We start from the raw sequence: 17,793 nt of genomic DNA, 5'->3' as shown, positions 1-17,793 counted from the left end.
CACCTACTGTGGTCGTGGCTTCCTTCGAGTCAAGATTTGGCTCTGTGAGCCAAAACTCGGATCAGATATCACAAGCACGGACAGATGGCAGAGTACGACAATCGACTATCTTGGAATTTGGAACACAACAGATAAAAAGCAAAGAGAATGAGAGACCTGTGGTATCTCCGTCCAAACCGGCACGGGTTACATGAGTGGAAGCGATGGAAAGAAGCGAAGCCAAGAGAGCGAGGATTGGCATGAAAGCGTACAAGATTGAGGTCAGAGAAAAGGGGTATTCTCAGCATCCAAATGGAACTGTGCCAAGGGCTGAGGTTGATGGTCCTACATGTAAAGCTTCTTAATCTCGCCTTCATATTTTTTGACGATATCCTTCCTACTCAACTTCTGTGCAGCGGTCATTGCCAATTCTTCATGAACCAACAGCACCGTCTGTAACATTTCCAGATTCTTAAACCCTGCTTTCTTACCAACCATGTTGACATCATCCATGACCATCTTGGCCACGTCCCTATTCTTGCATAGCTCTTCCAAATCACCGCTTGCTCCGATCTTCTGTGCGGCTGCAACCAGGTTATCCTCTCGGGGGAAGATGATAGCCATTGGTTGCTTTGCATCGCTGTGAGCATGAACGCAGATGTTGGAAACGAGGTTGGAAGACTTGTAAACCGACTCCAAACGTTCAATAGCGATGTATTCGCCACCGGAGAGTTTGACCAAGTTCTTCTTGCGGTCGATGATGGAAAGGGTTCCGTCGGGGTTCCATTGACCTACGTCACCGGTGAGGAACCAACCGTCTTGGAAGGATTCCTTGTTGACGTCGTCGCGATTGAAGTAGCCTTTGGTGACGGAAGGGCCTCGAATGAGAACTTCACCTTGAGGAGGGTTGTTAGTGGCGAAATAGCCTGCGTCGGGGACGTCACGAAGCTTGATCTCGATAGCGGGTACACATCCGCCGGAAGGACCGTAGGAGTAGAACTCGGGGTGAAGAATGGCAGTCATACCGCACGATTCGGTGAGGCCGTAACCCTGAAGCAAGAGCACAAGAGCATTGTTGAGGAACTCCTGAGTTTCCCTGGACAGAGCAGCACCACCGCAAAGGGCAAAGCGGAGACGACCACCGGTCTGCTCCCTAACAGCTTTGAAAACGACATTGTCGACAACCGAGGTAAGCAAGGGAATCTTGTTCTTCTTGATGGTGAGAGCACCGTTGAAGAGTTTTTGCTTGAACGAACCACTGGCATTGACTTTGGAGAGAATACCTTTGCGGATCAACTCCCAAACGGCAGGAACACCAATCATGATACTGGGCTTGAAGGCCTTGATATCACCGTCGCAGTTTCGGACAGAAGCCTGGGTCAAAGTCTTGACCTTACCGTAACCCATGGTGATACCCATGTAGGTCATGGTGCATTCGACGATGAACTCGAGAATGTGGGCCAAAGGCAAGTAGGCGAGGAATGTGTCGGTAGGACTCAAGAGATCACCGACGTGAAGTACGACGGCAGCGATGGAAGCAACGAGGTTGCCGTGTGTGAGAATGACACCCTTGGGTGCACCGGTGGAACCGGAAGTGTACATGATGCAGGCAACATCGTCGCGGGTGGGGAGGTGGCTTTCAGCAGGGTTGGACTTACCCTCAGCCCAAAGATGCTCGATGGTAAGGAGCTTACCCTGGCGCTCATCGAGCACTTTGCGGATAGTGTCGAGGTGCTTGTCCTCAGGCTTGCCGTCGTAGATGACGTACTTGACCGTGTCGGCCTTGCGGATGACGTTTGCGAGAGTAGGGAGAAGTTCTGCGTTGGTGAAGACGCCAACGACTTGGGGCTCAATGAGCGAGTGCTGGAGGCCTTCTTCACCGAGAGTCTCGTAGGCGGTACAGAAAGGGATGCTCTGACGGAAACAGGCGTGGGCCATGTTTTGCCAGTTGATGGCGGTGGTAGCGTAAATGTTGAAGCGAGTGTCTTTGGACAAGCCGAGGTTTACAAGACCGCTCGAGGCATGCTGAATGCGCTCTTCGAACTCGTCGTAGGTGAGGTACTTGTAGTTGGAGAGCTCGTAGTATTGCCAAGTTTTGGTCTGCTTGACCTCCTTGCCTTCGACCTTTTTGGTGATTTCCTTGTTCTCGTCGTGCGTTCGGACAACGTCTCGCCAACCCATGATGGCACGTTTGGGGAAGCCTGTCGTATCGTAAGAGAGGCGGGGGGGGGGGGGAGCAAGAGTGAGGAATCAGGATACTATATTACTAGTCAGACATCTATCGGAGAGGAGAGTTGTGGGCAGAGAGGATAGAGATGCTACTTACGTTCTCGTGCCTTGAGGAAAACGTCGGCCATAGTGTTGATCCCCTCGGCAGGACGTTCAAGAAGACGATCAGGCGCTCTGTAGGAACGCCTGATCTTGGTCTCGCCCTTGTTGGCGGGAGTGTCGATCTCGACACTGGCAAGGTTAGGCATGGTTGCAGTTGGCGCGGATGGTGACCAGAAGAGAGAGAGAAGGAGGTATATCGCGCGCGCTGGTGTGGGAAGGGCGTGCACCGATGTGAAGGAGGAGGGGGTGGCGGCGGTGAGTGACCAAGGTGGTTTACGCTCGTCTAAAAGGGATGAGGCAAGTGCAGGCAAGTGCAGGCAAGTGCAGGCACGAGCGCGAATACAGCCGACTCACAGCTCTCTCTTGGCTGAGCTGAGTTGAGTTGAGTTGATACACACACACACAAGCTTGGAAAAAGACGAGGCCCAAGCAGCCAATCTGTGTTCTGGCCGTCAATGTGCTGCCGTTTTTGTCAGATTGCGTGGGGTTCGCGAGGGGTTGCCTGCCAGGCCGGATTTTCAAACTCGACCTTGAATTTCTCTCTCTCTCTCTCACTCTCTCTCTTTGGTGCCGCGCTGCTCTGGTCATGGGCCGTGCACAGAAAGTGACGTTCAACTCTTTGTGAATTCCAACCGGCCGATTTCCGTGTGCGTGTGTGTGGGGAGAGAGAAAAAGCATTGAATTCGCGCGCTCCGTCGCTCGAACCCCCGCAGCAGAACAACAGAGAACAGGAGAACAGAGGGCTGCACCAGGAGAACAGAGGGCTGCACGTGACATGGCGTGCACATTTCAGCTGGACCAACACGCGCGTCGCAACCCGCTCAATCGGCTCTGTTTGCTCCACCGATTTCACATTTCCTTGCGCACTGGACCTCTCTATATTTCAACTTGGCTACACAAGTTGCTGCCCGAGCTGATACTTGCTCTGATCTCATCACTATCACACACACCTCATCCAAGCCTTTCCCCGACTCAACTCTACAGAGAGAGAAGCAAGTAGTGCAAGAGAAAGCTTCTGGAGAGCGCAACAGTGTTTTGACCCCCCGCTTCTGCCCCGCTTCTGCCTCGTTTAGCCGAGCTCGTCTGGGTTTCACAACGTGGCTAAATAAGTTCCTTCTTTCCTCATCGGCTCAGCTTCAATATACTTGCAAGGTTCTCTTTGCTTCTGTAGGTCTGGGTCGCAACTGCATGGTCCCTCAATCAAGTTCGAAACACAGCTAAGTGCATCTAGGCTTGCGCACACTGATGTTATCCTTGTGAGACAAAAACCTGCGGTATCGCTTGCACAAACAACGTTGATCATCTTTTTGTTCGGCTTTCCACTTTCAGCAGCATCACCATTGAAAGCGGCGGTTGGAAGCGGGAAGCGGAGCCAATACATGATTCGACAGGCAAGAAGCAATGATGCTTATGTGACGATTGATAGAGGCTCGCATACGGCCCCCAAACGCCGGATCATGTATGTGTTGAGGAAAGCACAACCAGGGGCGGTAAAGCAAGTGGCGAATCGTTAGCATTCAGAGAGAACTAAGTACAAAGCAATAGTACAAAGCAATATCAGGAGTATATATGCCTCTACTGTCAGTCGATGTGTGCCTATGTAGATGAGGTGACACGTATGACTGCGTGCTGTTGTCGAATGAGATAGGGGCGTTGGTGGGTGATGTTGAGCGTTGGTGGGAGTTGACGGGTGGCGACGCCGAGTGAAGTTTTCGGTTGTGTTAGAGCATGAACACGCGGTCATGTGATTTCACTGAGGTGGCGCCTCTTGTGTTCCTGTCTTTCGTTTTTTATCAGCGTTTTCACACTCAAACGCCTTAGAAAATGTTGGACACCTTTTCCCAACATTTGTTAAATTCACGATCTAACAGCTATTCAATCAGAATCGGTAATTGTCGCACGAAAAATTGAACAACCTCCACGGTGCCAAGCGTCGAGAACCGAAGCTTGTCGCGACGCACAACACTAACACCTTATCCCATCACTCTCCTCCCTATCTCCGCACTGTACACTTCCATCACATTTCTCGACCCCGTCAAAACTTGCGCAGCGGTCTTCACTATCTCCCACGCCCAACCTCGAGAGACACGCAATGCTCTACACCGAAAACGAAAAAGTGCTATGTTTCCATGGGCCCCTAATCTATTCCGCCAAAATCCTCAAAGCTGAAAAATGGACCGGAGAGGATAACCGCACTGGTGCAATTGGTCCGCATTACTTCGTCCACTACGACGGGTGGAAGAAAACTTGGGACGAATGGGTTCCTGAAATTCGCCTTCTCAAAAACAACGATGAGAATCTTGCTCGCAAATCAACGCTTGAGGAAGCTGCGAAATCTGGTTCCCTAATCTCCTCCTCTTCCTCTTCTGCTGCTAAAGAAAGTTCGAGCAGTGGAGCAAAGAGGCCAAGGGAATCTGACGCAAACGAACGAAAATCTTCTGCTGGTGCAAGAGCAACTAAAAGGAGCAGGGACACTGTAGAAACAGAAGAAGACTTCCTAAAGCGACCAGAAGTGAAAATTTCTTTGCCAGACCAACTAAAGTTGCAACTCGTTGATGATTGGGAAAACATCACCAAGAATGGTCTTCTCGTACCGCTTCCCCGCAGACCCTGCGTCAGGGATATACTCCAAGATTACCGCAAGCATTACCTATCCCTAAAAACTCCTTCCTCTTCCAAAACTAGATCCCCCGCGGTAGTGGACGAGGTGCTGAAGGGGTTGAAACTATACTTTGATCGTTCGCTTGGCCAAAACTTACTATACCGATTCGAACGAGCCCAATATGTCGAATACCGCAAGAAAAACGGTCCTAAGATGGGAGATGGCGATATCCGATCCAACGCCCGAAGCGGGACGGCAAGTATGGGGGGAGATATGGAACCAAGCGACGTATATGGTGCAGAACATCTCTTAAGGCTCTTCGTCAACTTGCCTATGATCATCCTTCACACAAGTATGGATGGGGAAAGTATAGGATTGTTAAAAGAACATCTTGGCGAGTTTTTGACGTATATCGCAAAAGAGAAGCATCGCTTGTTCGTGAGGGAATACGAGGCTGCTTCACCTGCATACCATCGAATTAGCTCAACATAGTCACACTGTAATAGTATCCTTTCGCAATTAGCAAACCTATGCATTGCATTAGACAGCGGATGGACAGTGAACTCGCGACCTTCGTGACGAATCGTGTTGATGGCGATGCTCAAAAGGTTGAATGCTACGAGAAGCAATCGATCGAGGGGAAACAACATACCAAGAGGATGAAAGTTGACCTTCGAGGTCCATTCGGACTTCCGCTCCATCTTCGACTCCTTCTTTTCGTGTGAGGGGCTGTTTTGTTCCAAGTCCAAGCTGTGACTGAAAAGCGGAAAAAGGTGCCAAGATGTCAGCTGACGAACAGGTACACAGTCGAGAGTCGGGCGAGATGACTTACCAGGAGCATGTAGAGAGGTCGTAAACACCCTCTGAGAAGCATAAACAGCAGCACCATTCCCGCCAGCAAGCTTTTCACGATGGACACGGTAGCCATTGCCACGGCTCTCAATTTGAGCGAGAGAGGCCAGAACAATACAAGCCAGCGGAAACATCGCCACGCCGACACTAATAGACAGTAAGAGGAACAAAATCAGCGTTTGACCCCTCCACATGTTCCACTGTCCCACCGACACTTACAATTGAGATCATCTAGCCCAGACCTATGTCCAACCTCGCCCAAAGCCCAAAACACCACTCGTTCAACAACGAAGACAGTGTTGTACAAGAACGACGGAGCAAAATGATGTGATCGCAACAGCAACCCAAGCTGAGCGTGTGTGTCGTTCATCTCGTTTCCAATGCTGCTTAGCCCCTCCTGAACCTGTCTCAAGGCGTTGAGCTCGTTGACAAGCTGCTGCTCGTGCAGCTGTTGTCGGTCAACCATTGCTTCAGAAGCCGATGCCAGCGTGCCGACCAGATCGTGCTGATCATGCAGCGCGAGCTGGAGAGCATCTGTATGAGCGTCGAGGTGAGCAACAAGACCTTGTGCGGCTTGCATTGGAGCTACCAAGCCGTTTTCGATCGCCTCTGTGGCTTTGCTGAGGTGTTGATTCATGGCTTGTCCCAAGAGGTCGCCGTGTCGAGTTGAGACTTGCTGAAGCTGTGCAGTAGCCGGGAAACAGATGCAGCTCAGGGTCGTGTTACTGAGGATCTACTGTAGGTTCAATCGTGAGCTTACCTGTAGCGACATCTCCTCCGAATGCAATCGGGAAGCATCTGCTAATTCTCCCATCAGCGATAGAGTGGTCTCCCTGAGGTGAGGCTGTCCAAATACAAAAGGGTGCGTTCATGACAGTCAGCATTTGAAACGTTTAATTTTTCAAGGCCTTCATCGGCTTTCTTACCTCAAGATTCTGCATCGATTCCACCAAGCCCTTCTCTTGCTCCCCATATTTCTCCAACGATCCCCTAAGCTGGTCGAGTAGGCTCTGGAAACACAAAGGTACAATTCTAGAATCAGTTTCTCATCGCACCACAACACCACCCTCCCAATCGTGTCAGCGCCACTTACCTGCAAATCTTCCCTCAACCGAACCGCTAACCCACTCATCTCGCCCAACCATCGCCCCCTCTCCCCTCTCTCAGCCTCATTCGCCATCCCCACATCCTCCAACTTCTCCCTCCACATCTTGATCAACTTGACCTTCTCCCTTGTTGCTGCTTGATACAGCTCTCTGGCTCTATCTACAGTATTATCCCAAACCACCAAGTCAAGTCAATTTCATACCACCCATCGACATCGGTGTGTTGGAGAGTTCACTTACCGGTATCTCTCCATCGCTGCAAACTAGAGCATATTTGCGGGATCTCTCTGAGGTAACCGGCATAGCTAGACCAGTGTCTTGTGCTCCTCGACAAAGCTCTAAGACAAAGCAAGAGGGTGTGTGATGAGTGAGGACTAGGCACATCGACACAAACTTGGGCAGTGTGTGGTGGGGAACTTACTCGACACATGTGGCTAGGGAACTATCTTCGACAGTGGTGCTGCATTCGAGAGGTACACTTTGGTTGGATGCTCGTAGATCGCATATTGTTAATAAGACCGAGGCTGAAATAGAACCGATGAGGGTCAGCTGAATTGCTTCCGAGGAGAAGGGGTGAGGAGGGGGGTTAGTAATGGTGGAAGGCTCACCAAGCATGCGTTCTCTAGGCTCCATATCGGCTTCTCGAGCACATCCTTGTTTGACTTGGTCGTAGATGTGAGAGTAACATTGCTGGCCGGAGTAGTCGGTCGTGGGCGAATCTGGCGCGGTTGAGCTTGAATGTCAGCAAGAGGCTAGGATGTGAAGGGGCCCAGGGAGGGTGCTTACCTGTAATGCTGAACAGTGCTTGTCGCTGTGTTGACGAGAGGCCCAAGGCATCGAGGTTGGAGAGCGAAGGTGGCTGCGCTGGAAGGTCAGTGCTTCTCAACCGGTTCAATCCTGGGAAAGCCAAGATGCTGGTCCAAGTGGACAAGAGAGCAACCAGCATCGAGAAGCGCATTGTGAAGATGAGATCGACGTGATGAGGCTACCTCGGTCTCTCTGAGCGAGGATGGAAGGAGGGCATGGCGTGGCGTGGCAAAGAGGAAAGAGGAGAAACGTAGGCCAGGACGGGCTTAGGGTTAGGGCGATTTATCAATCCAAAGCCGCGCCTCACCACTGTCTCTTGCAGAACCAGCGATGAGCAGCTCCTTGATGGTCTGAACGCACTCGAAGCGGCTCATGACTGAATAGCTTTAGTCAAGAGCAGACTGTCGTCCTGCATCGGATCAGATGCACTTCAGCTGTCAAAATAGGCCGTTTCGCGGAATCGGACCATCCGAAAAAGCTGAGTCGGCTGTCATCCTGGCTGTGACGCTAGACGTGATGCCGGCTTCTGCCACTACAGACTCGGTCATAGCGCCTTCTTTCAGGAACGGAAAGGCCGATATGAGTGACCGCGTTGATCGAAACCAACTCGCTGTTCAAGCAAATATGGTTAAAGTTTTCAAATCGAGAAATCATCGCTGGTATTGCAGGGAAAAGAACAAGACGAGAAGACAACTTGGAGCCGAAGCATAGAGTGGCTAAAAATGCCGGAAGAGCCGAATCGAGAAAAGATGAGAGGCAAGTTAACCGCAGGGATCGAGTGATGAGGTGTTTGACACCTGCCTGGAAGCGATCTTGAGTCAAACCATCTCCCCTTTTGAAACCCACCCCCCCAGCGCTCAAGAATGGATATTTGTTCGGGCTCGATCGATGACGAGCGCCAGAGCAACAGCAGCAATAGCAGCAATAGCAGCAATAGCAGCAGTAGTAGTAGTAGTCACCATCATGCCACCTCTTCTCTCAATCGGCCCTCCGTTTGACCTTTTTGGTTCTTAGTTTCGTAGAGAGAAGCCTTTCTTCTTGGTTGCCTGTGAGACCTTTTCAGGCGTAAGTGGGCGGCCGCTTTCAAGTCGTCGACGCTTGTCTTCCAACTCTAGCCTCTGCTTCTCCAATGCATCGCGCATCTCGCGGTGACGGGCATACAACTCCTCCTCGCTCTGCTTGAGCTTGGCCTCCTTTTCGGCAACTTTCTGCTGGAAGACAGCCTTCATCTCGTTCTCCATCTTCCTCAATCTTGCCTCGTGAATAGCACGCTCCTCGGCCATCTTGGCTGCTGGGTTGACCTCCTTGAATACCGACTGATCCTGTGTGACGCCCATAGCAGCCAGCTTCTCGCTTCGGTACTTTTCGTAGAGGACGTTGTTGGTGTGCTCCTTGAGCTCCTCCATGTGCGTGTGAATGAGCATTTGTCGCAGCTTGACAAAGTCGCAGTGCTCCTCGTTGTCCACCTCGATGACACCCCATGGGTACGCTCGTCCGCGAACGCGTCGACCATCGGGTGTGTCGATTTCCGTGTTGGATCCGACGACGGCGAAAGGCACCTTGCCCTGAATCTCCTGAATCTCGAGCATCGTCTCTTCGTCCTCATTCTCGTACATGGGTGCGTGGAAGATCTCGATCTGGTGGTGTGCAATGTCGTTGAGGATGCGCTGCTTGAATGCTGCAATCTCTTCGTCGGTGAGCGTGTCCGACTTGGCAATGACGGGGATGAGGTTGACCTTCTGATGCAGTCGGCGCATGAACTCAATGTCGATAGGTCGCAAGCTGTGGTGTTGCATGACAAGGCGGAGCGAGGCGAGCGTGATGATGAGGGCATGATAGCCTCAAGGCAATGGCGTCAGTAGATCTGTGCTGGAAGCTGACAAGGATAGGATAGGCTTCTATTCATGTGGACACTTACCTGTGACCGGTAGGCTGAACAAAGTAGATGCAGGCGTGGACACGGTTGTCTTGGAGCTTGTTGCGGTTGACGCGGTTCTCCTGTTCGAGGTAGTTGTCGAAACGAGACTCGATGTTGTCAACGATGGGCTTCCAGCTGCGGAGAACAAACAAGGTAGATGGCAGTACGCGAGCGGGAAGAGCAAAGGTCAGCATGATTGTTACAGTGGTGAGCGGAATTGAGGCGAGACTACCTACCTTTCATCGTTGTTGATGTAATCACCGAAACCTGGAGTGTCGACGACGTTGAGTCTCAAGCGAACACCGTTCTCCTCGATGTCTGTGATTGCAGCAAGTAGGATTGCAGCAAAAGTTAAGGATGTCAGTATTCGAGTTGGTAGCATGCGAGAGCACGATCCATGCTGCAGTGTTTGATACCTACCAGAGCTGATCGATTCGATCGCAACTGTCTTTGGTCGCTCCTGATGAGGAGGTGGGACCTCTTTGCGAGGGTAGAGGGTGGTGTTGAAAAGCGTGTTGATCAGTGTTGACTTGCCGAGACCCGACTCTCCGACAACCATGGCGGTGAAGGTGAAACCTTTGCGAACACTCTTGCGGTGAACCTGGTTGGGCAAGTTGGCAAAGCCGACGTAGCCCATCAACTTCTTTCGTCCAGCGGCAATGGCGCCAGCGTTTGCTGAAGTGTCAACGTCGTGACCGTTCATGATGCTTTATGTGTAAAGGAACTGCTTTCGAGTTTGGTACTGCGAATGATGACGTCGAGATAGGAGCGATGCGCAGATCCAGACAAAAGCACAGCGCTGCGCTGCGAGATCGATTGGAAGCGAAAGAGCGCTGATGACGAGGTTGACACGAGCTGTCGTTGTTCAAACGTGAGCACAAAGCGTCCGTGAGGGTCGTAAAAAGGGAGGGGTCGAGAATGGGAGGCTGTCGATCACCTCAGAAAGCCGAGGTGTGGGATGTGTCGACGAGCTGCCAGAAGCGTAGGGTAGGATCGAACAGGTATTGTGCAAAGATCGGAAGGTTGGATGCAGGTGTTGGTGAGTTGCTTGCACTCTCAGAATCGAAGTGAAGCAGCTCGTTGTTCTGGCTGGTGTGTGCGTGCGCACAGCACTCTGTGTGAGAGAGTGTCTTGGTGCCACACGCATTCTAGTCTCTAGGCGTAGAAAGGGCGACAGGCCAACACGCACCACACGCACCACACGCACCACACGCATCGCATCTGTTTGGCTCGCTTGGACTCAGAAGAACAAGAAGGGGCACAGTCGCCAGCCTAAAACTGTGTGTCTCATTTCTTGAATTGAACTTGGACAGCGAGATATTCAAGCGCGAGGAATACAATTCCCGCTGGAGAGAGTATAAGCGCGATTTCAAAGTTCAAGTGCCGAACGCCGTCAGTAGTTACAAACTTGTGAACCGAGATTCCTTCTTTCCTCATACAGTGAGTAGTCTTGACAATCATCACCTTGTCTGATTCTACATTTGAGCTCAAGCAAAGACCCGCTCATCTGGCCCGCACTGCGAGCTGCAACGGACCTCAGAAGAGTTTTAAGGCTTCAACGAGGGCGCATGTACGGCCTGAAAATGTTGAAGTTTGACGTCGTTTGGGTCCCGATACTGGCGATCGGGGATAGTCCAAGTACGATGTCACTACTCTTTTAAGGCGGAAACATATACTAAATTGACTAAAGGAATGTGGCGAGAGCTTAGTGCTCTCTGTGAGATATATATACATGTGAGCGGCACATGCCGATGGTGGGAGTACTCCTACTTAATGATCTACCACGACAACGAGCGGGACTGTGTTGCACCCGATCTCTGGTTAGATCGGCTCGGCTCGATCTCTGATCAGATCGGTCATCTAACCGGATCGGCTCCGCGTCATCCTTTAGCGTCGCGCTGGATCGTAATCTCCAACAGAGATTGGACAGCAAGTAAAACCGCTTCAGACACGGCCGACAGCCATGATCGACGTCTCACCCTCTCTAGCGCGAAGGGTCTTGTGTGTGAGTGCACGAAAAAAAGAAAAAGAAAAAAGAAAAAGAAAAAAGAAAAAGAAAAAAAAAAAAGGGGCAGAATTTTTTTGGTATTGAGCGAGAAGAACAGGAGAGGAGAGAAGAGGCTCCTGTCAAAAGCACAGAGCATCCTTTTGCCTTTCATTGTGAGAGAGACAGGCAGATTGGCGCGAACCTTCTCGGATGGCCAAAACGGAGGATTCAACCAGCTTGCCCTTGACAGCAGCTCAACACAATGTGGCGAACGTGTTCATCTTTGTTCAGTTGGTCTTGGGCGTGTCTGTTTGGCACCAGCGCAGGCGCCTGTCAAATTTCGCTCACATCTGATTTCTTCCTGAAAGGCTCGATCATAGACCAACCACACACACACCTTTCCCTTCTCACCACCACACACACCTTCTCCCCCTCCTTCCATTCCATTACGTATATTCACAATGCCTAACTACAAGGTACGTTGAAGGCTCACCCTCGCCCGTGCGCCCTCTTCCGCATTGTGGCAGTCCACTGACATGCTTCTTTTTTTCGCCTCTGTGATACAACAGGTCGCCGACATCTCGCTCGCCGCTTTCGGCCGCAAGGAGATTGAGATCGCCGAGGGCGAGATGCCCGGTCTCATGGCCCTCCGAACCAAGTACAGTGCCGAGCAGCCTCTCAAGGGTGCCCGCATCGCTGGTTCGCTCCACATGACCATCCAGACTGCCGTCCTTATCGAGACCCTCGTTGCTCTCGGTGCTCAGGTCACCTGGGCTTCCTGCAACATCTTCTCCACCCAGGACCACGCCGCTGCCGCCATCGCTGCTACCGGCGTCCCCGTCTTCGCCTGGAAGGGTGAGACCGAGGAGGAGTACGACTGGTGTCTCGAGCAGACCCTCACCGCTCACCCCGAGGGCCCCAACATGATCCTCGACGACGGTGGAGACTTGACCTGGTTGGTTCACAACAGGTTCCCCCAGCTTCTTGACCAGATCAAGGGTGTTTCCGAGGAGACCACCACCGGTGTTCACATCCTTTACTCTGCCATGAAGAAGGGTACCCTCAAGCTTGCCGCCATCAACGTCAACGACTCGGTTACCAAGTCCAAGTTCGACAACTACTACGGATGCCGTGAGTCGCTTGTCGACGGTATCAAGCGTGCCACCGATGTCATGCTTGGCGGTAAGGTCGCCATTGTTGCCGGTTTCGGTGATGTCGGAAAGGGTTGCGCCGAGTCGCTCCGTGGCTACGGTTGCCGTGTCATCGTTACCGAGATCGACCCCATCAACGCTCTCCAGGCTTCCATGGCCGGTTACCAGGTCGATCTTATGGACGACGTTGCCCCGCAGGCCGACATCTTTGTCACCACCACCGGTTGCCGTGACATCATCACCGGCAAGCACTTTGAGGCTATGAAGGACGACGCCATCGTTTGCAACATTGGTCACTTCGACATTGAGATCGACGTCGCTTGGCTCAAGGCCAACGCTCAGAGCGTTAGCAACATCAAGCCTCAGGTCGACCGATACACCCTGAAGAACGGCAAGCGCATCCTCCTCCTTGCCGAGGGTCGTCTGGTCAACCTTGGCTGTGCCACTGGTCACCCTTCTTTCATCATGTCGGCTTCGTTCTGCAACCAGACCCTTGCCCAGATCGCTCTCTGGAACGACAAGCTTGGTCAGTACAAGCGTGGTGAGGTCTACATGCTGCCCAAGGAGCTCGACGAGGAGGTCGCTGTTGCCCACCTTGGCCGTCTCAACGCCAAGCTCACCAAGCTTACCAAGGTCCAGGCCGACTACCTCGACCTTCCCGTCGAGGGTCCTTTCAAGCGCGACACCTACCGATACTAAGCGTTTCGCTTTGCGTCGCAGCATCTCCCATTTTTGTCGCTACGAAAAGGGAGGCTTAGGGATGTTGGTACCTTGCCTTTGATCGTCTTTTTCTTCTTCTTTTGCCACACTTCTGTTCAGCTTCCGAGGTTTTCTTTCCATGCAAATCTTCTATCTCTCTCTCTCTCTCTCTCTGCAAGAGTCACCAAGACTCACTGTAACAGTACTCAACGGGCTAATACATCCACACACACACTCGCACATATATCTTACATTTCTTCATTTTAGGCCCTAAGCTTTCTCCTACCCTCCCAAAAGCTTCTTGACTCGCACGCTTCTCTTTTGATGAAGAGGTTGGTGTGCGCAGTCCAGCAAAGGACCACCATCCCTACACAATTCTGCTTCCCGTATTCGTTGGTTCCCCGCATACAAAATACATTTCCACTTTGTCGTGTTAGCAATGCATCTTATTCCCCCGACCTTCTCAACAAGGTCACATACAATCTACTTGTCAAGCGTGTGTGTGCGAACGATGTTGTGCGAACGATGTGCTGGAACTCAGCGAAAGAGACGCTTCTCCGGCTTGATGCAATGATGAGAATGCACGAATATCGGAAGTCACGTGCCGACAAGCGCAAGTTCGATTTTTGGACAGTCCCAAATTTACAGTCGAGCCGTGGCAGAGACGGGGTGATCTGAGCGCCCGTGTCCCGAAAAATGCACCGACCAAATGCGCTGATTTTGATCGGATCGTGGAACGACGCTTTCCGCAGCTCCTTCCACCCTTCATCATCCTTCCATGCATCACTTGCACAGAGACTGCATTTTCACTCATTCCTGTTCCCTTTCACTCCTAAGTAGATGATAGCTGGATCCACTAGGTTGCTTGCTATCACTTCCAAACCTTTCACTTCTTCACTTTCATCTCGACAAACACTTCGAGTGACTCCCCTCCACACATCTGCCCCTGGCGTCGCTTTCAAAGTGTCGCCCACTTCCTTCTCCTCCAGCATCTCCTCAAGAGGAACTTTGCTTCAAGCTTCCCGAAACTCAGTGGCACTTGGTTTTTCTGGACCTCAACAGCGATCCTTCGGTCTTCAACATCTTCACAAATCCCGTGCCGCCTCCACTTCCACCAACATGGGCGCTATTGCAACAGGAAGGGTTGACACAACCCAACGCGTCCAAGCTCTTCGTGAGCTCATGGCCAGACACGGCGTTGAAGCTTACGTCATCCCATCTGGTGATGAACACGCTTCCGAGTATCCTGCTGAATCTGACCTTCGTAGAGGTTATATTACCGGTTTCACCGGTTCCGCTGGTTCCGCTGTCGTTACCACCAACAAAGCTCTCCTCTTTACCGACGGAAGGTACTTCCTTCAAGCTGGCCAACAACTCGAACCTTCTGTTTGGACTCTGATGAAGCAAGGAGAACCCAATGTGCCTACTTGGCAAGAGTATCTGTCTAAGAATTTACCTGCTAAGTCGAAGATCGGCATGGACGCTTCGCTCATCTCTGCCAACGATGCTAAGGATATTACTGCAGAGCTGAAAAAGATCGGTTCTAGTCTCGTGCCCATCAAGGAGAACCTTGTGGATCAGGTTTGGGCTGACCAACGACCCTCGAGACCCGCTCAGCCTATTTTCGTGCTCAAGGATGAAATTGCCGGTCGTTCCTCCTCGGACAAGATCCGAGAGTTGCGCGATGAGATCAACAAGAAAAACGCCCAGGGCTTTGTGGCTAATATGTTGGACGAAGTCGCTTGGTTGTTCAACCTGCGTGGAACGGATGTTCCTTACAATCCCGTCTTTTTCTCGTTTGCCTTGGTACTGTTGGACAAGGTGCTGTTGTACGTCAATGAGCATCAGCTGACGGAGGATGTTAAAGCAGCTTTGGGGGCTGACGTTACGCTGAGACCTTACTCGGAGTTCTACAATGACCTGCACAAGATCGGTGGGGAGTTGGGTGAAGGAGGTAAGATTTTGATTGGTAAGAGTGCTTCTTTGGCGGTGCAGGAAGCTTTGGGTGGGGCGGGTAAGGTGGAGATTGTAAGGTCGATTGTAGGTGATCAGAAATCCATCAAGAATGAGGTTGAATTGCAAGGGTTCAGACAGAGTCATATCAGGGATGGTGTTGCGTTGTGCCAGTACTTTGCTTGGTTGGAGGAGCAATTGCATGCCGGGAAGAAGGTTACGGAGTCAGAAGGTGCTGATAAGCTCAGTTCTTACCGTCAATCGCTCGAACACTTCAGGGGGGAGAGTTTCACTACCATCTCTTCGACTGGTCCTAATGGTGCTATCATTCACTATAGTCCCGATCCCGCCAGTTGCCCTGCTATCGATGTTGACGAGATCTATCTCTGTGACTCGGGAGCCCAATTCACGGATGGAACCACCGACGTCACCCGAACGTGGCATTTCGGAACACCTGCACCCGAACACATCCGTGCTTTTACACGGGTTCTTCAAGGTCACATCGCTATCGATCGTGCCGTTTTCCCCAAAGGTACCACAGGGTACTTGCTCGATGTTCTAGCTCGTCGTGCGTTGTGGGAGGACGGTCTCGACTACCGTCACGGAACCGGTCACGGTGTTGGTCATTTCCTCAACGTTCACGAAGGTCCCCAGGGAATTGGAACCAGGGCTGTATTCAACGAGACTAGTCTCAAGGAGAACATGGTCGTTTCGAACGAACCTGGTTACTACCAGGATGGGAAATGGGGTATTCGAATCGAGAACTTGGTCATCCTTCGTCCTGCAAAGACGCCTAACAACTTTGGCAACAAGGGCTATTTGACTTTCGAACATTTGACCATGTGCCCGATCCAGGTGTCGCTGGTAGATGCGAGTCTGTTGACAAAGGAGGATAAGGAATGGTTGAACAGCTATCATGATGAGGTGCTGCAGAAGGTTGGGCCCTTGATCGAAAAGGTAGGGGATGAACGTGCGTTGAAGTGGCTCAAGAGTCAGTGTAGCGCTCGTGTCTAAGCTTGCATCAGCGGAAAGATACCAATAGCCTGGAATTGTGACCTTCTCAACTGCATTCTCTCTCATGTCAATGCTGCGTTGAACGCTGTTTTCGTGTGATGAAAGGTACCCAGGCCTCTTTTGTGAGCTCGTCCCAATGCTGGCCATTGATCCTGAGACAAGTCTTCCTGATCAGGCGCGAGGATGCCCAAAGATAGGACGAGGTAATCAATGCAAAAAAAGAGAGGAGGATTATATATATATATATTAGGCCGTACGGCCTAAGTTCAATTGCATCGAGAAGAAAAGGAATGAAAAAGTACATACAAAATTGAAGAGAAAGGGGGTGTCTCCTTGGCTAAGGGTGAACTCCCAGAGAGTGCACAAGCCATCAACAGTGGGTCCCCGTAGAGAGGTGACTTCCCGGTGTTTGGGTGAGAGAGTCGTAGGCCAGAGCAACAGATCATGACCTCTGATGAGTAGACCAATGGTCAGGAGATAGAGAGGGGAGGAGAGCGAAAGGAGGAGATTCAGAGGATGTATTGAGATCATGGCCCTGAGAGTTAGATTATGTCGTTCTCGAGATTAGTTCGGAGGTCGGGTTTATGCTCGTATTGGGAGTGGGATTGGACATGAGGTGGAAACGGATTATGTTGTTAACCACTTGAAGGAATGTTCTGCCGATGATCCATTTCCTTGAGAAGACAGGCCTTTTAGGTTGAGGTTGCTTATAGTATGCATTGGTGATTGTTTTGGCAACCAGGGCTGCGTGATCTGACATAAAGTTTATCAGGGTCAGCTGTGGTCGATGTTCATTTTGCAATCCTACCTTGATGGCATTAGATCGTAGTCATGACAGCATGTGGGCCGCCAAATGTCATAGAAGCTGCGCAGGAAGATCCGAAATGAGATATGAGGAGCTTTGTGCACTCGAAATTGTGAAATCAACCAGATCACAGGTTTCCAGTTGACTTCACCAACAACAACCACATCACATCTGTCTGGTTGATTCTGCTGAAATCAACCAGATTACGACTACCTAGTTGATTTCACCAAAATGCACTGCAAGAAGCTCCCCTCGGGATGGAACAAGCAGAGGGGCTACAGGGAAACAATGGGAAACTTGGTAGGGAAGGTCTCCATCATCAAGGGGCAAGGTTAGGATGACAAGAAAGGTTTCACATGCAAAGAGGGGGCCCAAGTTCAGCCAAGAAGAGGACCAAGCTCAAGTGAAAGCAGCCAGTTACCACACAGGGGGATGTGCTATTGATTGCACAGGACCAGTCACAAGGTAGCATGGACAGGAGTGGACAATAAGGATGGTCACATGGTCAGGGAGGGCCATCAGATAGGGGCCAAGGGAATGGCCATGGGTTGAGAGGAGAGGGAGCAGGGCAGAGGGGACTGACACTGGT

The 17,793-nt window shown here is 51.3% G+C and overlaps 6 protein-coding genes across 6 annotated transcripts; 3 read left to right on the top strand and 3 right to left on the bottom strand.

The window, feature by feature from the left end:
• Positions 1-324: 324 nt before the first annotated feature.
• On the bottom strand, positions 325-2,456 carry UHO2_04930 (uncharacterized protein; the record flags this gene model as incomplete). Its single annotated transcript, XM_041557461.1, has 2 exons — positions 325-2,180; positions 2,306-2,456. 2 exons carry the CDS (start codon positions 2,454-2,456, stop codon positions 325-327), a joined length of 2,007 nt encoding a protein of 668 aa, XP_041413395.1.
• Positions 2,457-4,402: 1,946 nt separating this feature from the next.
• On the top strand, positions 4,403-5,404 carry UHO2_04929 (uncharacterized protein; the record flags this gene model as incomplete). The annotated part of the gene is made up of 1 exon (XM_041557460.1): positions 4,403-5,404. The coding sequence occupies one exon, from the start codon at positions 4,403-4,405 to the stop codon at positions 5,402-5,404; it is 1,002 nt and encodes a 333-aa protein (XP_041413394.1).
• A 48-nt stretch (positions 5,405-5,452) lies between these two features.
• UHO2_04928 (uncharacterized protein) lies at positions 5,453-7,828 on the bottom strand (the record flags this gene model as incomplete). The annotated part of the gene is made up of 10 exons (XM_041557459.1): positions 5,453-5,662; positions 5,745-5,911; positions 5,984-6,446; positions 6,525-6,608; positions 6,691-6,774; positions 6,858-7,018; positions 7,111-7,208; positions 7,292-7,394; positions 7,479-7,589; positions 7,657-7,828. The coding sequence occupies 10 exons, from the start codon at positions 7,826-7,828 to the stop codon at positions 5,453-5,455; spliced, it is 1,653 nt and encodes a 550-aa protein (XP_041413393.1).
• An 859-nt stretch (positions 7,829-8,687) lies between these two features.
• On the bottom strand, positions 8,688-10,298 carry UHO2_04927 (putative cell division control protein CDC3; the record flags this gene model as incomplete). Its single annotated transcript, XM_041557458.1, has 4 exons — positions 8,688-9,459; positions 9,596-9,730; positions 9,832-9,913; positions 10,016-10,298. The coding sequence occupies 4 exons, from the start codon at positions 10,296-10,298 to the stop codon at positions 8,688-8,690; spliced, it is 1,272 nt and encodes a 423-aa protein (XP_041413392.1).
• Positions 10,299-12,043: 1,745 nt separating this feature from the next.
• On the top strand, positions 12,044-13,432 carry UHO2_04926 (putative adenosylhomocysteinase; the record flags this gene model as incomplete). Its single annotated transcript, XM_041557457.1, has 2 exons — positions 12,044-12,058; positions 12,152-13,432. The coding sequence occupies 2 exons, from the start codon at positions 12,044-12,046 to the stop codon at positions 13,430-13,432; spliced, it is 1,296 nt and encodes a 431-aa protein (XP_041413391.1).
• A 1,119-nt stretch (positions 13,433-14,551) lies between these two features.
• Positions 14,552-16,399, top strand: UHO2_04925 (putative aminopeptidase P, cytoplasmic; the record flags this gene model as incomplete). Its single annotated transcript, XM_041557456.1, has 1 exon — positions 14,552-16,399. One exon carries the CDS (start codon positions 14,552-14,554, stop codon positions 16,397-16,399), a length of 1,848 nt encoding a protein of 615 aa, XP_041413390.1.
• Between the last annotated feature and the right edge of the window lie 1,394 nt (positions 16,400-17,793).

Source organism: Ustilago hordei (genome assembly GCF_900519145.1).
Source record: "Ustilago hordei strain Uho2 genome assembly, contig: UHO2_contig_11, whole genome shotgun sequence".
Classification (NCBI taxonomy): domain Eukaryota; kingdom Fungi; phylum Basidiomycota; class Ustilaginomycetes; order Ustilaginales; family Ustilaginaceae; genus Ustilago; species Ustilago hordei.
This window is presented reverse-complemented; position numbering and strand designations above follow the sequence as displayed.